Source organism: Dendropsophus ebraccatus, chromosome 2, assembly GCF_027789765.1.
Source record: "Dendropsophus ebraccatus isolate aDenEbr1 chromosome 2, aDenEbr1.pat, whole genome shotgun sequence".
Classification (NCBI taxonomy): Eukaryota; Metazoa; Chordata; class Amphibia; order Anura; family Hylidae; genus Dendropsophus; species Dendropsophus ebraccatus.
Window position 1 is genome coordinate 54,636,823 of NC_091455.1, and position 25,331 is coordinate 54,662,153.

At 44.3% G+C, this 25,331-nt stretch overlaps 1 protein-coding gene across 2 annotated transcripts in view; it reads right to left on the reverse strand.

Moving 5' to 3' along the window:
* Nucleotides 1-427: 427 nt before the first annotated feature.
* UBXN2B (UBX domain protein 2B) overlaps nucleotides 428-25,331 on the reverse strand; it is a 30,970-nt gene continuing 6,066 nt past the window's right edge. Inside the window, exons 3-8 of one of the 2 annotated variants that reach the window (XM_069957553.1) lie at nucleotides 16,710-16,830; nucleotides 15,826-15,915; nucleotides 6,321-6,430; nucleotides 4,989-5,126; nucleotides 3,746-3,907; nucleotides 428-2,278 (exon numbers count right to left, since the gene is read on the reverse strand). In XM_069957553.1, coding sequence (XP_069813654.1) covers nucleotides 2,116-2,278; nucleotides 3,746-3,907; nucleotides 4,989-5,126; nucleotides 6,321-6,430; nucleotides 15,826-15,915; nucleotides 16,710-16,830 — 784 coding nt within the window. In that variant the 3' untranslated portion in view covers nucleotides 428-2,115. The remainder of the gene's footprint in view (nucleotides 2,279-3,745; nucleotides 3,908-4,988; nucleotides 5,127-6,320; nucleotides 6,431-15,825; nucleotides 15,916-16,709; nucleotides 16,831-25,331) is intronic. The other variant, XM_069957554.1, reaches the window with a different exon arrangement.

Genomic DNA, 25,331 nt, shown 5'->3' on the forward strand with positions numbered 1-25,331 from the left:
AAGAAGCAATCTCCCAGCCTCCCCCCCTGACTTCTTATCTGTGCATCAGGCAAACACGTCTTCATTACAGAGAAGCCAGTGAAGACGGGCTCTGCTCTCTTCAGCCTATGGAGGGGCTGAGGGAGATGAGGGAGCAGGAAGAGGTGACATGAAGGTCAGCTGTTTGTAGACTGTCTGGGCACCTAAAACGCTAAATTCAGGTGTCAGAAAGGTCAGTACTTATCTATGAACTTACTGAGAGAAGATTGCAGGGTGTTGTGCTGTGCAGAAATCCTCCGTGCTCAGTCACTCCTAACAGCCCCTCCCCTCTCCATAGCCACATAATGGAGACAGAAATCCTGCTTCATTTGATGTGAGGGGGGAGGCTGGGAGATTGCTTTTTCAGTACAGAAGGAAACTCTTTTAGTACATAAACCTATTACAGAGTTTCTTAAAATCGCTTGTACTGTTGATATTTAATGTTTTCAGAAAAATTACCCTGAAATGACAGTTACGCTTTAAATTATTAGTAAGTTAAAGGGAAACTGTCAGCAGGTTAGAAGCATCTCTGCAGTTCAGACATAGCATTAGCTGGTCCTCCGGGGAAGAAGAATGTGAGACCAATATAGCTGGCTGTCACCCGTGAAATCCATACAAACGAAAGGTGCAGGTCTCCAGCTTCATAAAATTTAATCCTTTATTCTGGCAAAGACATCTTAAACAAAAAATGGCTAAAAAACGCCCAGCGTGTTTTAAGTTGTTTCACGTTTAAAATGCCTATGCCAGAATAAAGGGTTACATTTTATGAAGCTGGAGACTCAGTGCACAGGGTGCTAAGGATGAAAGTAAGTTTCTTACCTTGATCCTCTGCACCATTTTTGGGAACTTTGTAGTTTAATTCATGTGTTAATTAGTCGGTTTGGCGCACTTGGGGTGGCAGTACCACCCTCAATGTAGTGACACACTGCAGAGTGCCTGATGAATATTTATTAGCGGGGAAGGGGCCGGCGGGCTGGTTTGGTGCACTGAGGGTGGTAGTCCTACCCCCAGTGCACCAAACCACCTGATTAGTCTATGAACTGAAATACAACATTCTCAAAAATGGTGCAGGGGATCACAGTAAGAAACTTACCTTTATCCTCAGCGCCTCGTGGGTTATAGGGATATATCAGCAGGTTAGATGCTTCCCTTTGATGTAAGTAATGTGTCAAGGATGTTGTCCCTTTCTAGTGTATTTAGCTGCTCCGCATTACCCCCCCTATTGCAAACATGGGCTGGAAAGCTGAGTGGTTGTGCCTCAAATGCACCAATATATTATATAGAAATGTAGTTTAAGCAAATAATTTCGCACCTGCCCTATGGTCCCTATATAATATCTGCATTCAGTGGTTCAACTATATTAAGAAAATATAGTACACTAAAATATATTTTGAGATATCAGTCTAAACATGATGCATTTTCATCACTGGTTTGTCTTATATACCCATTAGCCATAGCACTGAATCCACAGACAGGTGAAATGCGTAACACTGGTTATCCTGGGACAATGGCTCCTATCAGGGTGAAATGTATTAGGCAGCAAGTGAACGGCCAGTTCTTGAACTGGATGTGATGGAAGCAAGAATGAATGAGTTCATGGTATTGTCTTGGCCTTCAAGTTCCCAAGATCTCTAGCCAGTTGGGCATCTGCTGGAACAACAAACCCAAATCATGAAGGCTTCTCCCCACAATTTACATAACTGAAAAGATATGTTGTCAATGGCTTTGGACAGATATCACATGACCATGAGGAATACCCCATGTCATGAGGGATACCCCATGTCATGAGGGAGACCTACACAATAGTAGGAACAAGGTTTCAATGTCATGGCTGATCAGTGTATATTCGTTGACTTCAAGAACACTAAAATACAATTGCCTTCTATCTACATACCATGCTCAGTAATATAAAATTGGACGGTGTGTAAAAACTATACTACTATTGGCTTCAAGAAAGAAAGGCATTGTGAAATATCTATATTACATTAGTTACATACTGATGGCTATATAATAAATACATGATAGTAATTTATAAGTTCTACAGGTTGGAGGCAGAAAATGGCACTTAATATTTCTTCAGCCATTGTGAAGGGGGAGTTACTTAATTCTCTGAAGAATCACAGTGTTGAGTATATCGGCTTCCTCTAAGGTTTGATCTTCGTCTGTAAGTTCTGTGTTTGGAAACGTGGTCACCAAGACAAAATCAGTCTGTGCAAAGTCTGAGCGAGACTGGATAATAAACTGACGTATATCTGAAATTCTGAAAGGGAGCAAAAAAATGTGAATTATAGTAAAGAATAAACAACTGACCATATCTGATTAAATTCTACATTTTGCCCTCAGTTACTGCATAGTTGCAAAGTTGACAACTAATAATAGCAAGCATTACAGTCTCCATATCTATGTCCACCCACAGATCCTGGATATCATAAAAACAAACATTGAAAAATGCAAATAGAGTTTCTGTAGACTACAACCTACAAGGGCATTCCTCAATAGTATGTTAAAGCCTACAACATAATGCTACTGAAACTCGGCAGAAACTTTTACAAGTCAATCAGAATATACATCAACATCATGATCCAAGCTGGCATTAGGGCCATTCATTGATGGTGCTCAAGGGGTACTATCTACTTTAGTCTATCTATTCGTACATAATATATAGTATAGAAATCAATTACTCAGACTCTGCACAAACATCTTTAGGGTGCCTTCACACCTACCGGATCCGCAGAGGGTCTCACTTCTGCGGATTCAAAGCGAGAACCGCTGAGGATCCGGTACCATTCACCCCTATGATAGCACATACTCGCAGCAGAATTGAAAGCCCGCTGTGAATATGTGCTTTAACCCCCCGCTGTCCGCAGCCCCGCCGCCGCATCCACCATCCCCGACAGAATCCTGCAGCCCGCATCCCCGGCCGCTGAGAGCATACATTACCTGCTCGGCGGCGTGGCTGCAGTGAGGCTCCCAGCTCCGGTCCCGCTCAGCTGATCTGAGCGGGAACGGAGCTGGCAGCCTCACTGCAGCCGCGCTGCCAAGCAGGTACTGTATGCTCTCGGCGGCGGGCTGCAGGATGCGGCATGCGGCGGTGGGGCTGTGGACAGCAGGGGGTTAAAGCACATATTCACAGCGGGATGTTAATCCCGCTGCAAGTATGTCCTATCATAGGGGTGAATGATAATGGATCCGCAGGTGATCTCGCTGCAAATCCACAGAAGTGAGATCTGCTGCGTATCCGGTAGGTGTGAAGGCACCCTTAGGACGTGTCAAAGGTTTTTAAGTGACAAGGATGAGGGGGCAATGCCAAACCCTTTTCTGTCCATGACAGACAATTTCCTAATGATATAAACTGATCAGGTATACCTTCAACAGAACAGGTTTCTGCATTAGGGCCTTATTACACGGAACAATCATACGAAAAATCGTTAAATTGTTCGGATTTGAATGTTAATCTTTTAGTGTAATAGCAGACAACAATTAAATGACCAATGAGAAATCATTGGTCGTTTAATAGAATTTGGACCTATTTTTGATCGTTTGCAGATCGTTCACATGTAATAAGACGTCGTTCACAGTAGCGGCGAACGCAGTGGTGACAGGACGAACGCAATAACGATCATTAATAACGATCATTGTTCTGTGTAATTGGGTGAACGATTTCAGGTCGTTCGCTATAGCGGTTGTTTGAGTTCGTTTATCGTTAATCGTGTAATAGTACCCTTACCTATGACTGAGGTTAAATCTTTGGATGAGTCGACTTCCATCTGCTAATCTTATTTGAATTTTTGTTGTTGGAACATGTTCGTCAAGTTGAACCTCAGCATTTAAAAATGGTTTGTGTTCTTCTTCAGGGGACGAAGGTGTGCTGATGATTTCTGGAGTCAAGCTGGAGAAAGACAGAATAAATTAATTAAAAACATATACATCTTAATTAAAAAAAATATTGTTAGTATTGGAAAATAAATTAAATTACTTGAAATGACGCTGTGTGTATACTACCATTCTGAAATATGAAGCCATGCTGAAGTTATACAGTATGTATAGAATGTGTACGGTGGCACATATTCTATACACTTCCCTACAATGAGCTGTATGTATTCCATACCCCGTCGATGGTACCTTTGTATACCACTGTATTCTACCCCAAAAGCAATAGCTTTTTACAGATGCTGATTAACATAACTTCTCATCTTATTAAAAAAAAAAAAGATATACTAAGAAGATTTCTAGCACATAGGTCTTACAGTAAGGTCAAACCCTCTTGACATCACTGACTAGCCTTTCACTTTGATACAATAACAGTGATGTCATATTTTGTCTTCTACGTCTCGGCAGGGACTAGCTCAGAGGAGACCCTGTAGAAAATATTGCAGCATAATAAATCAAACCAAAACAGCAAAGACCAATATAGTAACCAACTCTTCACAATAAAGCTGAGTTCACACACTGTAGATGACAAAAAAGCACCTTTATTTTAATAATATTTTCTACTAGTCTGGAAATTACGGATCCATTTTAAGAGTCCTATGTGGGGAAGCATGCGCCAACCTGTCAGGTCAGCACTCGCTTACTCCTCGTTCCCAGGGCCAGGGAGCTGTGGGTGGGGCTGTCTGGATGATCTTTAGATCTTCCGGGTGGCCCATACAGGAGTGTCGGTCTGCTAATCGTTGCCTTTCAGCATGAGCTATTACACAAAACAATTACAGGCCGGTAATCGGCCAATTACGGCTGATAATCGTTTCGTGTAATAGAATCCTTATACAATGGTAACGCTGCTGAATGCTTCTCCATAGGTGTTAATAGCACACATAACATTTAAAAACAGCCCTTTTTTGTTTTTATTTTACAGTGTAAAAACCCAGCCTAAGGCATCACTCATTAATAATTCATACATGTGAATATGACTAAATATTATATTAAAAACATTAAAAACACAAAATATGAAATAAAGTGAATTACTTTTATACCTTCCAAGTTTTTTGCCCTCACCACTAAAGGCCTTGAATTTTAGCCTAGGTTTAACATATTCTTGGTCTTGATGGTCTTCCATGTCTAAACTGACTTGACCCCCATGTACCATCCACTGGAGCTCTAAAGGGATTTCCCTAAAATATAAAAACATAACATTATTAGGAACTAGTAACAAATTTTGTTTATAGCCGGTAAAAAAATCCTAACTAATATTTATCACATTAATGCATTCAAGTTATGATCCAAGGGTGTTAAATGGGTTATCAGCTTTAGAAAAACATGGCCACCTTCTTCCCGAGATAATACATCTCTTGTCTCCAGTTTGGGGGTGGGGTGGGGGGGTGAGTTCTGTTGAAGTGAATGAAGCTTAAAATCAAACCACACCTTAACGGGAGACAAGAACCATGTGGTCTCTGGAGGAAAGTGGTTATGTTTTTCTAACGCTGGATAAGCCCTTTAACGCTGGAAACCTTGAAGTTCCTTAAAGAGGTTGTCCACCAAAAAAAAAAAAAAAAAATTGTTCAAATCAACTGGTGTCAGAAAGTTATATAGATTTGTAATTTACGTCTATTAAAAAATCTCAAGTTTTCCCATACTTATCAGCTGCTGTATGTCCTGCTGGAAATGTTGTTTTATTTTCAGTCTGACACAGTGCTCTCTGCTGCCATTTCTGGCCGAGACAGGAACTTTGTCTCTGTTTTCTATGAATCCCCATAGAAAACCTCTCCTGCTCTGGACAGTTCCTGTCTCGGCCAGAGATGTCAGCAGAGAGCACTGTGTCAGACTAAAAATAAAACAACATTTCCTGTAGGGCATACAGTAGCTAATAAGTATGGGAAGACTTGAGATTTTTTAATAGAAGTAAATTACAAATCTATATAACTTTCTGATATCAGTTGATTTGAAAGAAAAAGATTTTCACTGGGAAAACCCTTTTAGCCTAGTGCAGAATTGATGTACCATTTATATTACTTGAGGTTACGTAATTTCGGGGATGGATGCAGGTCTCAGCACCTCAACCCCCTTGATCAAAACTTCTGACATTCCACTATAATTTTTCAGATGTTACGTGAACTACAAACAAGGCAAACATCAGTACCCAATTCCCTACGGTTTAAATCAGTACGTGATGTTTTGTAGCAGTTTTTGAGCCAAACACAAGTGTCGATACCAGCGAGGTGTCAGTCTTTAACACAAAAGCCACGGGTGTGATTATCAACTCAAAATCCTGGACAGCTCCTTTAAATTTTCAGTTTTTTTAACTGTTACAAAATTCCAGATTCCATGATGGTAGATCAGCATGCAGAATGAAAACACAACAACATTACCCTCTCTTAACCGAATCCAGAAACTCAGCATTGACTGGATCTGAATAGGGGCGAAGCTCTCCATCATCTATACTAAAACCATTGCTCCACAGTTTCAGTACGATTTGTACCTGTCAAAAACCAAAACAAAGTAAAATACATTACAATTACAATCCAAAGCCATGCAACAGCTTTTATAAATATCACTAAAGGATGTATGTACATGAACACACTATAATGTGGCTTCTATAAAGAATACTACTGTAGAATAACTAAAGGCACCGGCTTCTTATTTGCTTTTGTATAATTGTGGACTTTCACTGTTGGCTTGTCTATATCTTAGTCAAAGTTCATGGACAATGAGAAGCTCAGGTATGAGAGCAGAAGGGATGACCAATGTGCTGGCACAGAGACAGGCTGATGCCCTTGAAATGGTCAATCAGCCTTGACATAACAATCTGTGACGCATCTGAGCGATAAGAGCAATGTGTAATAACAAGCAGAGCAAGGGAATGATGAAACTGTCTGACACTGTAGACCTTTAGTTACCATAAATACTAAAATATATCATGTTTAACAACTAGAACTAAAGATGACCAGCTCACTAGCGTATTCCTTCATAAGAATTATATTGTGGAAAGTAATGCAAACTCATTTCAATTTATATTTTTCAGCATTTGATCTACTGCAGCTTGTTGGCATGAAAGCAAAGCCTTATGCATAACGCGGTATTAAAGTTTAATTGTCATGTGAAACAACTTTGCAGAAATAGTACAAGTGATTTGTCCTCTAATAGGTTTTATTAAGCAAAAGAGCTTTCTTCTGTACTCACAAGGCTGTTTTCCAGCCTCCCCTCCCCCTCCAGCAATTTTAATTTGTGCATGGAGGGGGAGGGGCAAAAGGGGCACGAGGAAAGAGCCAGCCAGTGCAGTGCAGGGGCTCAAAAACAGCTTACGAGTACAGAAGAAAGCTTTTTTTGCCTAATAAAACATACTACAGAGCTTCTTATCCCTTGTACTATTTTTTTTTAAACTCCTTTTATTGAAGGATAAAGAACAGACACAAGCATTACATATGTTATATCGTCACATGTACATAACAGCTCATCAGAGCAGAAAGAAGTAAACTTGCATCCAAGAAATAATAAAACATAAGACAGAATTGGCTGTACAGAAAGTAGAAGATAGTACAATGTAGCAAACATTACACAGGTTACATTATAACTGAAAGGAACATCCGCATATAGACATTACACCAAATCATATTAGTCCCCTCCTTGAGGGGAAGGGAGATTGTGTTCTCCAATCCGTATAAATCTACTAGGCTGAAATGCCGTCAGAGGTGAGTCACACCACCAGCCCCATACCTTGCGAAACTTTCCCGGGCAACCTCTGTGCTTGTATACAATAAACTCATACGATAGTGTGGAATTGACTAGTTTTTTCCATTTACCCACTGAAGGGGGTCTGACGTCCATCCATCTCATCGCAATTGTCTTTCGAGCCATGAATAGAGATTCTCTAAGGAAAATTCTACAGTGATGAGGCCACTCCTCCTCGTCCAGTAAGCCTAACAAACATATTTTGGGGGTACACGGTACCGGGATTCCTATCATCTGAGATAACTGGACTGTTATTTCCTGCCAAAAAGATCCAACATCTGGACAAGTCCAGATCATATGCCAAAAGTCGGATCTCGGGCAGTGGCATCTATGACATTCCTCTGAGGGGTATCTACCCATTCTATGCATTCTAACAGGGGTGAGGTAACTTTGGTGGATGATAAACAACTGTGTCAATTTATTGTTAACGGCAGGGGAAACATATAGATGAGAGGATAGGACGTCAGACCACTCGTCCTCAGACAGCTCTCCTAAGGAAGAGCGCCACCTGTCTTCCACTGGTAAAGGATTATTCTCTATTCGGTACTGTATGAGGAATGAGTATAGTGCAGAGATCAGGCCACCAGGGCCCTGAGATCTAAACACACCGATAAGAGGATAATCTGAGAAGGGTAGAGAGGGTCGCGGGAATTGGGTGTTGAAAGCGTGCCGAAGTTGTAAGTATCTGTACATGGATCCCCGTGGTAAGTCAAACTTGTCTTGCAATTGTTGGAATGAGCAGAAGACCTGGCCCCGACACACATCCCCCACTGTACAGACCCCATGTCGTATCCAGAAGCGGGGTTCCAGGTGTTCAGAAAAGTGTGGCAAATTAGGGTGATACCATAGGGGCGTCTCTATCATCACTCCCTGATAATGCAATAATTTTTTGACTGCGCCCCATACTTGTGATGCTAATTTGTGTAACGGTAAAAGCCGGGACTGTTTCAAATAGCCACCCTCCAAGACCGGCCATAAATGTTGGAGGTCCAGGAAGTGAGCCAAATGATGTTCCCTATTAGGTAAAATCTTTGCCTCCACCCACCTCTCGAGATACCTCAACTGTCCCGCCAGATAGTACAGGTAAATGTCTGGTAGAGACATGCCACCATACGCCTTGGGCCTCTGAAGTGTCAGTAAGCTCAGTTTGGACCTAGATGCCCCCCACACAAAGGATGGAAATAAAGAGTGCAAGTTTCTGAAAAAGGACATGGGAACCGGGGCTGAAGCATGTTCCAGTATATACAGGCATTTAGGCAATATCACCATTTTAATGAGATTAATACGTCCAGGAACTGCTAGAGGGAGAGTCGACCAGATCCTAAACTTGGATTTTATGTATTCCAATAGGGGATAAACATTTGCCTTGGCATCTAGAGAATATTGTCTACAAATTATGATGCCCAAATATTTAAATTGGGCCACCACTGGCAGTCCTTGAGCATTAGCCATCCAACCATCGGGACACAGTGGCATAAAAACGGATTTGGACCAATTAATATAAAGGCCAGAATATCTACCAAACAGATTAATAAGGGATATCGCTATTGGGAGAGTAGTTTGCGGAGAGGACATAAATAGAATAGTGTCATCGGCATATAGCCCTACTCTATCCTCTCTATCACCTATTATAATGCCTTTATATAGGGGAGCTCTCCGTATCCTCAATGCCATGGGCTCAATGGCCAGGGCAAACAATAGGGGTGACAATGGGCATCCCTGCCTGGTCCCTCGAGATAATGGAAAGTAATGGGAATACACGCCGTTCACCATGAGCCTAGCTTTTGGGGCCTGGTATAATAAGGATACCCACTTAAGAAAATTAGGACCAAACCCAAACCTCTGCAAGACTTCCAGTAGATAACACCATTCCACAGAGTCAAATGCCTTGGCCGCGTCTAACGAGGCCATGGCCCAATTCTCGCCTTTCGCACCCCCCACCTGGACAAGAGACTGCACTCTACGGATATTATCCGAAGTAGAACGGCCCGGAATGAATCCCGCCTGGTCGCTGTGGATAATCTCAGTAATATAGTTGTTAAGTCTTTTAGCCAACATTTTCGTGAGGATTTTATAATCTAAATTAAGTAAAGAGATGGGTCTATATGAACTACAATCTAGGGGATCCTTGTCAGGCTTCAATAATACAATGATAGTGGCCTCGTTCATAGAGTCTGGGAGTCTATTCTCATCAAAGGCATATTGAAGCATGCTGAGCATGAGGGGGGGAAATTGATCTACATAGCGATTAAAGACCTCAATCGGGACTCCATCCGGGCCGGGAGCTTTACCTGTCTTAATATCTGAAATAGCTTCCAATAGCTCCTCGGAGGTAAACACAGCCTCCAAGCTCTCTCTACTATCTGCGGACAGGGTGGGAAAAGAAATACCATCCAGATAGTCATTTAGTTCGGACTTGGTGTAGTCCACTTTGGTTGTGTACAGGTCCACATAGAAGTCCGTAAAACAAGCTGCTATATCATGATCCGAAGCGTGAATCACGCCCTGGGAGTCCCTAACTTTAAGTATAGCAGGGGAGGCCGAATTTTGGTGAATCAGATGTGCAAGCATTTTACTCGATTGGTTCCCCAGTTCAAAAAACGTTTGTTTAGTAAAGAATAATTTCCTGCTCGCTTTTTCTTTAATGTGAAGTAGATATTTGCGACCTGCCACCAACCAATCCTGCTTATGTGAGTCGCTAGGATCCCGTATAAATTGCTGCTCTAAATGTGTACATTGTGCTGCTAGTTCTATCTCCTCCCGGGCGGACTCCCGCTTCAGATATGAAATCGTGGACTGCACACAACCACGCAAGTAAGCCTTAAACGTTTCCCATAGTACATTCTTATTTTCATGAGCATCGTTAGAAAGAACAAACTGAGCTAGCTGGTCAGGGATTCTGTCATGAGAACCTATCAGAGAGAGCCAAAAGGGGTGTATCCTATGGTTTCTGGCCTTATAGGCTCCAGCGGTCCGAACATGCAACAGCATTGCCGAATGATCTGAGATCCCCCTCTGTGAATAGAATACTCTAGAAACGGCAGATGCCGTAGAAGGGGTACCCAATGCATGGTCTATCCTAGATAAGGAGTGTCTACCAGCTGCATGACACGAATAGTCCCTCCCATTGGGATGATAATGCCTATAAATATCTACCCACCCAAGTTCAGCTAACAAGGATCCCAATTGTGAACCAGATTGTGAGCTTGTTGATTGTCCCCCACAGTGTTTATCTAGGAGAGGGTTAATCATCATGTTAAGGTCCCCTATACATAGCACTCTCGCTTGCGGGTATGTAGCCGCAAACACCGCAGCTTGATGCAATACCTGTAAGGAGGCGTGTGGGGGGTTGTAGATACCCAAAATTACATAGGGGTTACTATCAATGTAAGCAAAAACAAATATAAACCTCCCTTCTTTATCCCTCCGGACATTAATAGGATCCCATTTGAGAGATTTATTGACTAGTAACGATACCCCTCTGGAGAAGGAAGTATGACAGGCATGTTCAGACCACTGGACCCACTGTCTCCTCAATCTATGAGATGTGTCAGGCGTGAGGTGTGTCTCCTGTAAGCACAAAATATGGGGGTTAAAGCGTCTAATATGTGAAAACACCATAACACGTTTCCTTGGCGTGCCCAAACCTCTGACATTCCACGACATTACAGTAATAGACGCCATATCTTACCTTGAGATAAATAATGCATAGCAAAGGTGTCCCCCATAAGGAAACAGCTCACATAGTAGGTACATTGTGTAATGAGATGCGACATGTGTAATATAATAAACAAACAGAGAACTGTACTAGCCCAGTGCTTAATGATCATATCACCAAACCGTGGTGACAAAACAAATTGAAACCAAACCAACTGTGGAATAAACAGAGAATAAAACGTCTCCGTTGCACTAAAGTTCGTGACAAGTGTCATACGGGGGAAGAACCCCGCTGCATATTAGAATACACGTAGTCACGCTTTACACTAAGAAAGGGTATATGATGAAAAGAAAAGCAAAAACTCCCCCCGGATGGGGACCGTAGCAGTAGCCAAAAGAACATATGTCTGCCTACTTCTACGTATGCAGAGCAGGAGGACCTGCATAGGACCCGAGCCCCAGTTATAACAACTAAGTAAGTGTATACCGAATCATAGTGGTAGAGGGATGCACTGTCAACTAACAATAATAATAATGAACACATAGCAAAGAACATGAAATATAGAACAATGCTGCCCTCTAGTGGAGATGTACAGGTGTTGTTAGTACATAACGAGACAGTTACACTTAGGGGGAACAAACATGGCATAACACGCATAAGAAACAGAAGAGAGAGATGTAACAGAAACCACCTCCAGAGCATTATAAAGTAGCTGAGATCCCCCTATCAACCTTTACGGCCATCATTACAGTAGTACTATGTTGTATATGAATCCCGTCGCCTAGGAAAGTAACACAAAAGGAACCCGAGCAAAGTAGTTATAACAACTAAATAAGCATATACTGAATCAAAATGGTAAAGGGATGAACTATGACATGAGAATAATAACCCGCATACAACAGAGAGCGTACAAGATAGAGCAATACTGCCCTCTAAGAGTGGGTCACAAGTAGTGCTGGTGTATAAAAAGACATCCACACTTCAGGATGAACAAACTGGGACCGACACATACCATAGATAGAAGGGGAGGCTGTGATTAAGACCACTTATAGGGCATTGTATGATGGCCGAGATTCCACTATAAACCTTCAACGCCAGCATCACAGTGGTAATATGCTGTATAGGAGTCTCAGCACTCAGGGATGCAGCACTAGAGGTGTACAGTGAAAGTAGTTATAACAACTAAATAGGCACATACTGAATCAAAGAGGTAGAGGAATGTACCATTACATGAGAATAATAACCAGCATATAGCATAGGGTATGTGATATGGAGCAATGCTGCCCTCTAGCGGCAGGTTACAAATACTGTGGGTACACAACCAGACAGCCACACTCAGGTTGAACAAACAGGGGTCCACACTCACAAGAGACAGAAGGGAAACCGTGACAACTACCACCTTTAGAGTAGGATAGGTGAGCTAAGATCCCACTATAAGCCTTTAAGGCCATCAGCACATTGGCAATATGCAGTATAGTAATCCCATCGCCCATAGGGGCGACATTAGAGGTATACGGTTATGGAATTAGGGGTCAATCAGTCATTTTCCCATAAATGCGAAATAAACAGAAGCCCATCACAATTCTTCTTAGAACAGACCATGTCGTCAGCGTGTCCGTGGGCAGCTACTTGTAAGGAAACTTGAACAATCCACCATATTAAGTAGCATAACATGTGTACAACCAGATATCAGCCGATATTCATCTACAGGAACGTCCATGTTCTCAGGGACGGTTAGGTGAGCGTCTATTCTGGCGGTATAACCATTCCTCCGCCTCTTGTGGAGTCCCAAAGAATACCGCTCTCTCACCATCTACCACCCTTAAGCGAGCAGGATATGCCATAGAGTAGGGAATATTCTTCTCACGAAGTTTACGTTTCACCACCGTATACGTTGCCCGTTTTTTCTGTAGCTCCGCTGAGAAGTCAGGGAAGATGGAAACATGAGCACCATTATATGTAATTTCTGCCAACCGCCTGGCATGGCGTAGTACCAAATCTCGGTCTGTGCTATTTAGGAGACGGGCCAAGAAAGGTCTAGGAGGCGCTCCAGGCTGCGGAGGCCTAGCAGGCACCCTGTGCGCCCGTTCAATGGCGAACGCAGATGAGAAAGTCACCTCAGGCAATAATGATGTCAGCCACTGTGTGGTAAAGGCGATCGGATCTTGCCCTTCAGCCCTCTCTGGCAGGCCTATAATCCGCAGGTTATTGCGCCTTAGCCGGTTCTCAAGGTCGTCAGCTTTCTGGCGCCAACCCTCTGCTTGGTGTTCCAGGGCCGCTACTGCTGCAGGGATCGGTTCCATCCTGTCCTCTAACCCGGACACCCGATCCTCCACATGTCTGACTCTCTCCCTGAGTGCCTGCATGTCCTGCCTCAGAAGCCCCACATCTATTTTTACCTCTTCTATCTTCCCTGTGAGGGAAGTAGTGCTGGCTGCAATAGCCTCCAGTACTGAGGCAAGCTGCGCCGATACCTCCTTCAGTGTAGGTTCCGGCTGATCTTCCCCGTCAGAGACGAAGGGGTCCGGTGCGCCGCGCTCCGAGCGCTGTGACTGAGAGGAGCCGGCGCCATCTTGGACCTCATGGCGGGCAAACTCCGCCAGCCGCTCCGCCGCTGCTTGCCGCGCTCTGGTGGGACTCATGTCGGGGGTAAGTGATGCCACCGGTCTGCCACCCAAGTTTTGCGGTGTAAAGCGTGCTCAGGATAATTGCAGGAGGATGTAGACAGCGGGATCCTCACGGAGCAGCTCCTACATGCGTCTGCTCTCCTTGCTGTCCAGGCCACGCCCCATCCCTTGTACTATTGGTGTCACAAGGCTGTTTTCCAGCCTCCCCCAGCAATTTTTAACTGTGCACTATCAAGGCAAAGTCGTCTACATTACAGAGAAGCAAAGGGAAGACGCTTTTGCTATGTCCATCGGTATTATTATACTTTGTAGAGGGCAGGGGGGGGGGGGGACCAAGGGGGATGAGGGAGCAGGACAAAGAGAACCAGCTAGTGCAGTTTGGAGACTGTCTGGCCACAGAAAAAGCTGGATTCACAGGTTAGACTGCCCAGTGCTGAACTAGGAGCTTGGTGAAATAAGACAGCAGGATATTGTGCTTTGCTTGTTGTGGATTTAATGTGCACAGTAAACCCGCCTTTACTTTGCTACTCTCCAACAGATAAGAAAGGGGGGGGGGGGCTGGGAAACAGCTTTGTGAGTACAGAACAAAGCTTTTTTTTTGCCTAATAAAACATATACCAAAATAGTTTTAAATGAGTTAAACCTTAAATCTCAGTTCTGTACACTGCTGTAACAGGGCACCAGTAGTGGATTATAATAGGGGCTTTTCGGGCGGCAGCCCGGGGCCCTGAGCTCCTGGGGGGCCCATGACCACCCAAAAAGACTTATACTTTCAGTGGTGTACTGTCTCCTGGCTACACTTCCGCCATGATTTGCAAAAAAATCACAGTTTTTTTTATGGCTATTTTGCACAAATCAGGACATCATGACATTATCTGTCCTGTACTATGAACGCCAGGCTAGTGCCGCCATAGTTACAGTGGGGTGGGGGGGGGGGGCCCAGGCTTGGTGAATAGCCCGGGGCCTATGATAAAAGTTAATCCGCCCCTGTAGGGCACCCATAGAAATGTAGTGGGCCTTAAAGTGACCCTGTCACCCCCTTTTTGCATTTCGACTGCTCTCCACAAGTGTAAAGGGTAAATGTTACAGCGTTTATTACTTATTTTATATTATTCGTCATGGTGCTTGTTCTGGTAAAAAATGTTTTTTTATTATTTGTGGATTGGTATATGTGGGTGGAGCTTTGCGGCCTAATCGCCACTTAGCCCCGCCCCATCCGTGACGTCATCACCACATAGGCCCCACCCCCTCAGCGGCCATTGGAAGGGCCAGCCTAAAGATCTAGGCCCCACCCCCCCTAGATTGACCCACACCAATGGCCGCTAAGGGGGTGGGACCTATGCAGCGATGACGTCACAGATGGGGGCGGGGCAATGTGGCCCATTAGAGACTATGCCACGCCCCTTTGGCGCAGTAACAAGTGGATAAAAGTACACTTTTCACAAGAACAAGCACCATGATTAATAATAATAATCTGAAATAAGGTATGGAGACAGCTAAATTAGTCATTTAAACGTTTTTAATTATGTAAAAATGACAAATTGGGGTGTCAGTGTCACTTTAACTATACTTCTGTGACTGTACAGTAGCATGAACATTTAAACAGTTTTGAAGCTCCCGGCATCATAATGAATGATATGCTGGGAACTCCCAGGTCCAGTCAGCAGAATTTGGTCTGTGTATGCCCAGTACTTTGGAGACGTGTGAATGCCCCTCATGAAGGTGCTGCATGTGTGTTTACATATGCTGCAGGCTGCCGTGTCCTCTTGATAGTAAAATCTATCAGACTGGCTACCTGACGGCTCAGTTGTCAGCACTTCACACAGTTTGATTACTAAACTATAAGTAGGAATATCTTACATCTGGTCCAGTGAAGAGCTCATCTGACTGAATGTATTCAGACCGTTTTATTGATGAATCACCCAGTTTGTAACCACCGCCTGAAAAAGACTAGAAAAAAAAACCCCACTGATCATTAACATACATTGTTCAGAAATTATCAGAAAATTACACTGTTACAATATGGTTTTTCTTTCTTCTTAATAGGTCGGTGTATTATGTGGCTATCCATATACAATATTGCCGTTTTCAAGTTGATGACTTAAATGTAAAAAATAGATTAACATTTTCTGCGTTCTGCAGCCAACTTTTTTCAGCTTTACTGTATAGATTGGGAAAAGATGAACAATGAGACAGCTCATCCAGAGTGACGCTCTTTGTAACTTCTCTCCACTCTGGCTAAAAGATGAAGATCCTGAGCTGTGAACCAATTTTCATCTATTAGAGGGGTTAAATCAGCAAAAAATAAACAAATAAAAATCTTTTTTCAAATCCACTGGTGCCAGAAACTTGTAATTTACTTCTATAAAAAAAAAAATAAAAATCTCCAGTCTTCCAGTACTTATCAGCTGCTGTATGTTCTGCAGGAAGTGGTGTATTGTGCACAATAGTCTTTTCTATGGGCTTTTGTGCCTGTTCTTCCCACCGCATATACCTTTTGAGACAGGCTTCCTGCTGTGTCTCTATAGCTCCCGTCCCCGCGAGACCCTATGCCATAGGCTTACATTAAACTAGGCTTTGCACTGGAGATGGGAGCTATGGAGAAGCTGTAGGAAGCTCTGGTTCTTAAGGTTCCATTGTTTACTGAGTGGGGAAAAGCGGCGTTTGAAAGCCAGGGGTGCATGTCTAATTGTTCCCCCAAGTGTCTACTTATGTATCTATGAAGCCACTTTAAGGACACATACCCTTAGTTTAAAAAGTTCTTCTGACAATTTACTTGCTTCTTCTACAGGAACAGCTCCATGCTCTTTTGCTTCTTTAAAAAGCTCATTCACTATCTTGCCAGGAGAATGTAATCTGGAAAAACTAAGAAAAATAAGAAAAAAAAATCTTGAAAACATATGGATGGGTCTGGCTGGAGCAGGGGTACAGGACAGTACATGTAATGTTTAGCCTAAAGGCGCAATCATCACACAGGCTTACCTGGGCAGAAGTATGAGGGGAAATGACTTTGATGTAACTTCCGATTATTGATGTCCCACGTAAGTTGTGCGCCATTATATATTTCATGTGCAGGACACTACAATAGAAGCCCTCTTAACTTTTCCAGACCTGCATGTCTTTGAATAAGCAGGGGACAGCTTCATAAAAATGCAACAGATCTCTGGCAAATCTATTGCACGGGCACATCATGTAATATAAGTTGTATGACCCCTGCAAACTCTCCCACTCCTGATAAAGTATATAGACATCCACAAACAGCGTGTATAAATTTAGCTTCTCTTTTTAGACAGATCATAGATTGGGCACAATTACTTCTCCAATCTCCACTTAAAATATGGTTTATCCTCCCCATGGCGATTTTCCACCATATTGCACACTAGACACCTGCGTGAAAAGGCTAAACCGAGCATATTGCTTACTAACACAACAGCAGCTTGGAAGGCCGTCAGGAAGCTCTATTATCTTCCCTTCTGTCTTTCAAAATGTCTCCTAATTTTGGATAACCCAATGTCCCCGAAAGTACTTCAGCCAAGGTACTGGTGGGTTATTTGCACATTGGGAAACTTTGCTAGAGAAGAATCAACTGCTTTCAAAACTGACCCAAGGGTTACGGTATGTGCGCACCTCTATGAGCGATGAACAATGGAGGGTAATGCATTAAAAAATTTGGCCTAAAGTGACTTTTGCTTTTCACTTTTCCCTCAGGTAGGCCCCAGTTTATTATGTATGGGCATGCCTGAAATGCTCCTTTTCGAGGGCCGATAATGCTTTTATTTGTATAGCGCACACAGATAAATTCACCTATCTGTATGTTGAGTGTGGGAGGAAACCGGAGTACCCGGAGGAAACCCATGCAAACACGGAGAGAACATACAAACTCTTTGCAGATGTTGCCCTTGGTGGGATTTGAACCCAGGACCCCAGCGTTGCAAGGCTACAGTGCTAACCACTATGCCTGCTTCTGGTCTTGTCCAGCAATCCAACAAGTGTGGAAGGAATCTACACCTATGCTGAAGTCTGGGGAATTGCTGTACTTCTTAAACCTATGCAATGTCTCTTACTCTATATGCCTCATGCTTTGGAGGATGAGACACAAGTTATAGTGACAGTGAAAGGGGTTGACCTAGCAATTAGAAACGTCTGCTTAGGCATTGGTTGTTTCATACCACACCGCAGCGTCAGAAGTGACAGGCCAACCCAGATCACTCTTACACAGGCCTTGATTATGAGTATATATTCCACAGGTACCTGATACGGACACAAACTTGTCAAATGCATTGCCTATAACAGGTGTATTTGTAGAAGATGATATTCATGGATATTTCTGAATGAATTATACACAATATTGCCACCAAACAGCCTGAGCTTTTACCACCAATGTAATACTTCACTTAACCCTTTGAGGACCAGGCCCAAAATGACCCAGTGGACCGCGCAAATTTTGATCTTAGTGCTTTCGTTTTTCCCTCCTCCCCTTCTAAGAGCTCTAGCACTCTCAGTTTTCTATCTACAAGCCATGTAAGTGCTTGTTTTTTACAGGAATAGTTGTACTTTGTAATGGCGTCATTCATTTTACCATAACATGTATGATGGAATTCCAAATATATTATTTATGAAGATATAAATAGGTGAAATCGTAAGAAAGAATGCAATATGGTAACGTTTGGGGGGTTCCTGTGTCTATGTAATGCACTATATGGTAAAAGCGACATGATACCATTATGCTATAGGTCAGTCCGAACACAGCCATATGCAGGTTACACAGATTCTCTAATGTTATATATATTTTTTTTTATGAAATCCTTTTTTTTTGGCAATTAAATATTAATAAAATGGGCCTATTGTGACGCTTATAACGGTTTTATTTTTTCACCTATGGGGCTGTATGGGGTGTCATTTTTTCCGCCATGATCTCTAGTTTTTATTAATACCATATTTGTGAAGATCGGACGTTTTGATCACTTTTTATTGATTTTTTTTTAATATATAATGTAACATAAAATCGGTAATCTGCGCACTTTTTCCCCTCTTTTCGTGTACGCCGTTCACCGTTCGCAATGACGCTTGTTATATTTTAATAGATCGGACAATTACGCACGCTACGGTATATTATATGTTTATCTATTTATTTATTTTTATATGTTTTATTTATATAATGGGAAAGGGGGGTGATTTAGACTTTTATTGGGGGAGGGGTTTTGGGGTAGTGTGTTAGTGTTTTGAACTTTTTTTTTTTACACTTTTGAAGTCCCTTTGGGGGACTTGTACATACATTAGTTTGATTTATACACTGATGAATGCTATGCCATAGGCATAGCATTGATCAGTGTTATCGGCGCTCTGCTCATTGAGCCTGCCTGTGCAGGCTCAGTGTAGCAGATCGCCGATCGGACCGCATGGAGGCAGGTAAGAGACCTCCAGCAGTCCGTTTCAACGATCGGGACCCCCGCAGTCACACTGCGGGGGTCCCGATCGGTAAGTGACAGGGGACTCCCCCTGTCACTTACACTTAAACGCTGCGGTCGCGCCGCGATCGCGGCGTTTAAGGGGTTAATGACACGCGGCAGCGCGATCGCTGCAGCGTGTCATTACCGGTGAGGTCCCGGCTGCTCACTGCAGCCGGCCCCCACCTCCTATGAAGCGCGCTCCGCTCCGGAGCGCGCTTCATAGCGGGAATACCACCCATGATGTAAGGTTACGTCATGGGTCGTCTGGGGACAGACTTCCATGACGTAACCCTACGTCCAGGGTCGTCTAGGGGTTAAAGCGTAACTGTCATTTCAGGGTCATTTTTCTGAAAACATTAAATATCAACAGAACAAGCGATTTTAAGAAACTCTGTAATAGGTTTTATGTACTAAAAGAGTTTCCTTCTGTAGTGAAAAAGCAATCTCCCAGCCTCCCCCCTCACATCAAATGAAGCAGGATTTCTGTCTCCACTATGTGGCTATGGAGAGGGGAGGGGCTGTTAGGAGTGACTGAGCACGGAGCAGTCCTGCACAGCACAACACCCTGCAATCTTCTCTCAGTAAGTTCATAGATAAGCACTGACCTTTCTGACCCCAGCATCCTGCGGTTTAGGTGCCCAGAGAGTCTAGAAACAGCTGACCTTCATGTCACCTCTTCCCGCTCCCTCATCTCCCCCAGCCCCTCCCCCCTTCATAGGCTTACAATGGAGAGAGCAGAACCCGTCTTCACTGGCTTCTCTGTAATGAAGACGTGTTTGCCTGATAATGCACAGATAAGAAGTCAGGGGGGGAGATTGCTTCTTGAGTACAGAAGGAGGCTTTTTTGGCTGATGAAACCTATTACAGAGTTTCTTAAAATCGCTTATACTACTGATTTCTGCAATAAAAAAACATGACAGTTACGCTTTAGCGTATATTCACACGGGCGGGCTCGCAGCGAGATTCTCGCTGCGAGCCCGGCAGGTCCTGGCAGTTCCCATACACTACATACTTGCTGCGGTCTAAACGACCGCAGCGAGTATGTAATTATACCGCCCTTAACCCCTTCTGCTCCCCCGCTGTAAGCATACTTTACCTGTCCTTGCTGCACGGGTCCGGCGTCCTGCTCTCCCGCCCGGCCAATCAGTGGCTGCGGCTGGGCAACACACTGATTGGCCGGACAGGAGAGCAGGACGCCGAACCCGTGCAGCAAGGACAGGTAAAGTATGCTTACAGCGGGGGAGCAGAAGGGGTTAAGGGCGGTATAATTACATACTCGCTGCGGTCGTTTATCCTTGCAGCTTTGATAGCGCTCACACTATGGTTCAGTAACACACCACACCCCTCTCTGCTCTGAACCAGCTGCCTTTTAAAGGGCTGGTAAGACCTGGGCTGGAGTATGGGAGCGACCTTCCCACCCAAGCTCTTTGGTCGCTCCATGAAAAAACCCGGACCCGAACTACCACAAAAAAAACACTCAGCAACACAATGTCACTGGTGCAAACTATTGGGTTTTTTATATCACCGAGGCCAGCCACCTTGGTGACACATTCCTGCCATCGACAATAGCACCTACTGCCTTTCTACATCCCCCCCCCCTCTGCTATGCAGCTTGCCCCGCCTATGCTCCACACTAAACCTAAAGTCCTGTAGGGCCAGAAACCATTGTGTCACTCGGGCATTGTTCCCTTTTTTCTCTCGCATCCATTTTAGGGGAGCGTGGTCCGAAACTAGCTTAAACTTCCTTCCTAAAAGATAATACCTTAATGAATCCAAAGCCCACTTGATGGCCAGGCACTCCTTCTCTATGATAGAATAGTTTCTCTCACAGGACGACAGTTTCCTGCTCAGATACACCACTGGGTGTTCCTCCCCATTTATCTCTTGGGACATGACAGCTCCTAGACCCACATCTGATGTGTCTGTCTGCACTATGAATTCCCTAGAGAAATCAGGGGCTACCAATACTGGCTGCTTACATAGGGCTGACTTTAACTCTTGAAAAGCCTGCTCAGCCTCTGGGGACCATTTTACCATGGCCGACTTTGTACCCTTAGTGAGATCCGTCAGGGGCACTGCAATCTCTGCGAAGTTGGGGACAAACCTCCTATAATAGCCAACAATCCCCAGGAAGGCCCTTACCTGCTTTTTTGTGAGTGGGCGTGGCTAGCTCTGGATTGCCTCCACCTTATTTATTTGTGGTTTTATCTGACCCCTTCCCACTATATACCCCAGGTATCTGGCTTCTTCCATCCCCATGGTACATTTGTGAGGGTTTATAGTAATCCCAGCCTCCCTTATTGCATTCAGGACTGCTTGGACTTTATTCAGGTGACTCTGCCAGTCCTGGCTAAAGATGACAATGTCATCCAGATAGACAGCTGCATACTTTCTGTGGGGGAGTAAAATATGGTCCATGGCTCTCTGGAAAGTAGCAGGTGCACCCTGCAACCCAAAAGGCATCCGTACGTACTCATAGGACCCCTCTGTTGTGGTGTCTTTTCCCTCGCTTCCTTGGACAAGGGGATTTGCCAGTACCCTTTTGAAAAGTCTAGTGTTGTGATTTACCGGGCCGGCCCTAGCCTTTCATTCAGCTCATCTACCCGAGGCATGGGGTATGCATCGAACTTAGATACTTCATTTAACTTATGGTAATCGTTACAAAACCGCCATTCACCATTCGGTTTTGGTACTAACACTATTGGGCTGGACCACCCACTTTTAGAATGCTCAATCACCCCCAAACTGTCTAAGTCTGGCAGATCGATTATATACCCTGGACTGTGCCTCTTGAGCCTGCAGGAGATGCTCTTTTACAATGGGCATCACATTAGATATCCTCTCCTGCATTTGAGCTACATGTTCCATGACACTTTTATATGGAGTGGTTTCACTTTCCCAGGTCTCCTTCGCTATGTCCAATAAGCCCCTGGGGTGCCGACCATATAACAGTTCAAAGGGCGAGAAACCGGTGGACGCTTGTGGAACTTCCCTGATGTAGAACAGTAAGTAGGGCAACAGACAGTCCCAGTCCCGACCATCCCTCTCTACCACCTTTCTCAACATCCCCTTTAAGGTTTTATTAAACCTTTCCACCAACCCATCTGTTTGGGGGTGGTATACTGAGGTACGTAACTGGGTTATCTTCAACATTTTACACAGTTCCCTCATCACCTTTGACATAAAAGGCGTACCTTGATCAGTTAGGATCTCCTTAGGTAACCAAGTTCTAGAGAATATGAAAAATAACTCTCGGGCAATAGACTTGGAGGAGATGTTCCTTAAGGGCACTGCTTCTGGGTATCGGGTCGCATAGCCAACCACCACTAGAATATATTGGTGACCTGTAGCGGATTTAACCAGGGGCCCCACCAGATCCATAGCAATCCGTTCAAATGGAACTTCAATGATGGGTAACGGTACCAGGGGACTGTGCCTATTGTCACCTGGGCCACAGGGTAACGCTTGGTGTCACCATGAATGCACATGACCCCTAACCACTTCCCAGGGAGTATTTCATGAGGGAGTCTGGCTGTTACTAGGGTAACCAAACTCCCTGAGTCCAAGAGTCCAGTCACTTCGGTGCCATTCACCATCACCTGGCACATCTGTGGTCCCTGGCCAGGGTTTGGAACAGCACTGCACGCATGGAGCAGCGTCGGCCTATGGAGCACTCCATTGGCTCAGTAGTCACAGGACAATGGATGACAATGTGACCAGGGCCCCAACATCTCCAACAAATAATATCTCGGGATGGGCCCCTTAACTTGGGTTCAGACCCTTCCTTGGCCTGAGAACGCCCCTCAAGAGTAGATTTGGACCCCCTCTTTTGAGTATCTGTTCTACTCTGGGCACCCCAGTAAGGTGACCTCAGGCTCCCTGAGTCATTTAGAGAGGTTTCCACAGCCACGTATCGCTCTACCAGACCCACGAGGTCATCTGCATTCTGGGGGTCTCCCTGTGCAACCCAGCACTGCACAGACTTAGGGAGTGAAGGTATGAATCGGTCCATCACGACCCATTCAACCATTTGGGCTCGAGAGCAGGTCTCTGGCTGCAGCCACTTCTGCACGAGATGAAGTAGGTCAAACATCTGTGATCTTGGTGGCTTGTCCTTGCTATACACCCAGCGGTGCACTCGTCCTGCCCGGACTGCCAAGGTCACACCCAGTCGGGCCAAAATTTCCGCTTTGAGTTTTGTATATTCTTTAGCAACCTGCAGGGTCAGGTCATAATAGGCCTTCTGCGGTTTCCCGGTAAGGTTTGGGGCTAGAACCTCAGCCCACTGATCTGGAGGTAGTTTCTCACAGTCAGCTACTCTCTCAAACACCGTCAAAAAAGCCTCAACATCATCCTCTGGCGTCATTTTCTGTAAGGCTTCCCTTACCGTTCTCCTTACACGGCTAATGTCTCCTTGTGTTTGAGAGGTTACTGTCTCCCTGGCTCTGACAGACTCAGCCAGGACAGCCATCTGTTTAACCCCTTAAGGACCGGGGCAATTTTGATTTTTGCGTTTTCGTTTTTTCCTCCTTGTGCATAAAAGGCCATAGCAGTTGCATTTTTTTCCACCTAGAAACCCACATGAGCCCTTATTTTTTGCATCACTAATTGTACTTTGCAATGACTGGCTGAATTTTTGCATAAAGTACACTGCAAAAGCAGGAAAAAATTCAATGTGTGGTAAAATTGAAAAAAAAAACAACACATTTTGTGTTTTTAGTGGATATGTGTTTTTACGCCGTTCGCCCTGGGGTAAAACTAACTTGTTATATATGTTCCACAAGTCGTTACGATTAAAACGATATATAACATGTATAACTTATATTGTATCTGATGGCCTGTAAAAAATTCAAACCATTGTTTACAAATATACGTTCCTTAAAATCGCTCCATTCCCAGGCTTATAGCGCTTTTATCCTTTGGTCTATGGGGCTGTGTGAGGTGTCATTTTTTGCGCCATGATGTGTTCTTTCTATCGGTACCTTGATTGCGCATATACGACTTTTTGACCGCTTTTTATTAACATTTTTCTGGATTTGATGCGACCTAAAGATGCGCAATTTTGCACTTTGGTATTTTTTTGCGCTTATGCAGTTTACCGTGCGAGATCAGGAATGTGATTAATTAATAGTTCGGGCGATTACGCATGCGGCGATAGCAAGCATGTTTGTTTATTTATTTATTTACTTTTATTAATAACCTGGGAAAAGGGGGGTGATTCAGACTTTTATTAGGGGAGGGGGCTTTTTACTATTAACAACACTTTTTTTTTAACTTTTACACTTATACTAGAAGCCCCCATGGGGGACTTCTAGTATACGTGCACTGATCTCTCATAGAGATCTCTGCAGCATAGATATGCTGCAGAGATCCATGAGATAGGCACTCGTTTACTTCCTGCTGCTGCAGCCGGAAATAAACGAGTGCTGAGCCAGGGACGGCGCCATCTTGGAGCGGTCCCCGGCCGGCTTCAGAAGCGGAGATCGCTCCTCCGGGACAACGTCCCGGAGGAGCGATCTCCCCACTAAACACCAGGGATGACGCTGCAAACGGTAATCGGATGCAGCTGTCAACTTTGACAGCTGCATCAGATTACTGTATTAGCGGGCACGGCGATCGGACCGTGCCCGCTAATACCTGCGGTCCCGGGCTACAAGCGGCACCCGGGACCGCCGCGGTTCAGAGCGCGGCCCCGCTCTGAACGTCCTTACCGACCGCAGGGCGTAAATATACGCCCGTGGTCGTTAAGGGGTTAATAAGGAGTTTATTAGTCTCCTGCTGAGCCTCCACAATTTCCAAGTGGGCTTGCTGCTGCTGTGCACTGGCCTTAACCAGGTGCTTAAGGAGCTCCACCATGCTGTCAGACTGCTCCTTTAACCCTGTCGCTGCCTTGACCCAGGACATGCAGTCTTTCTC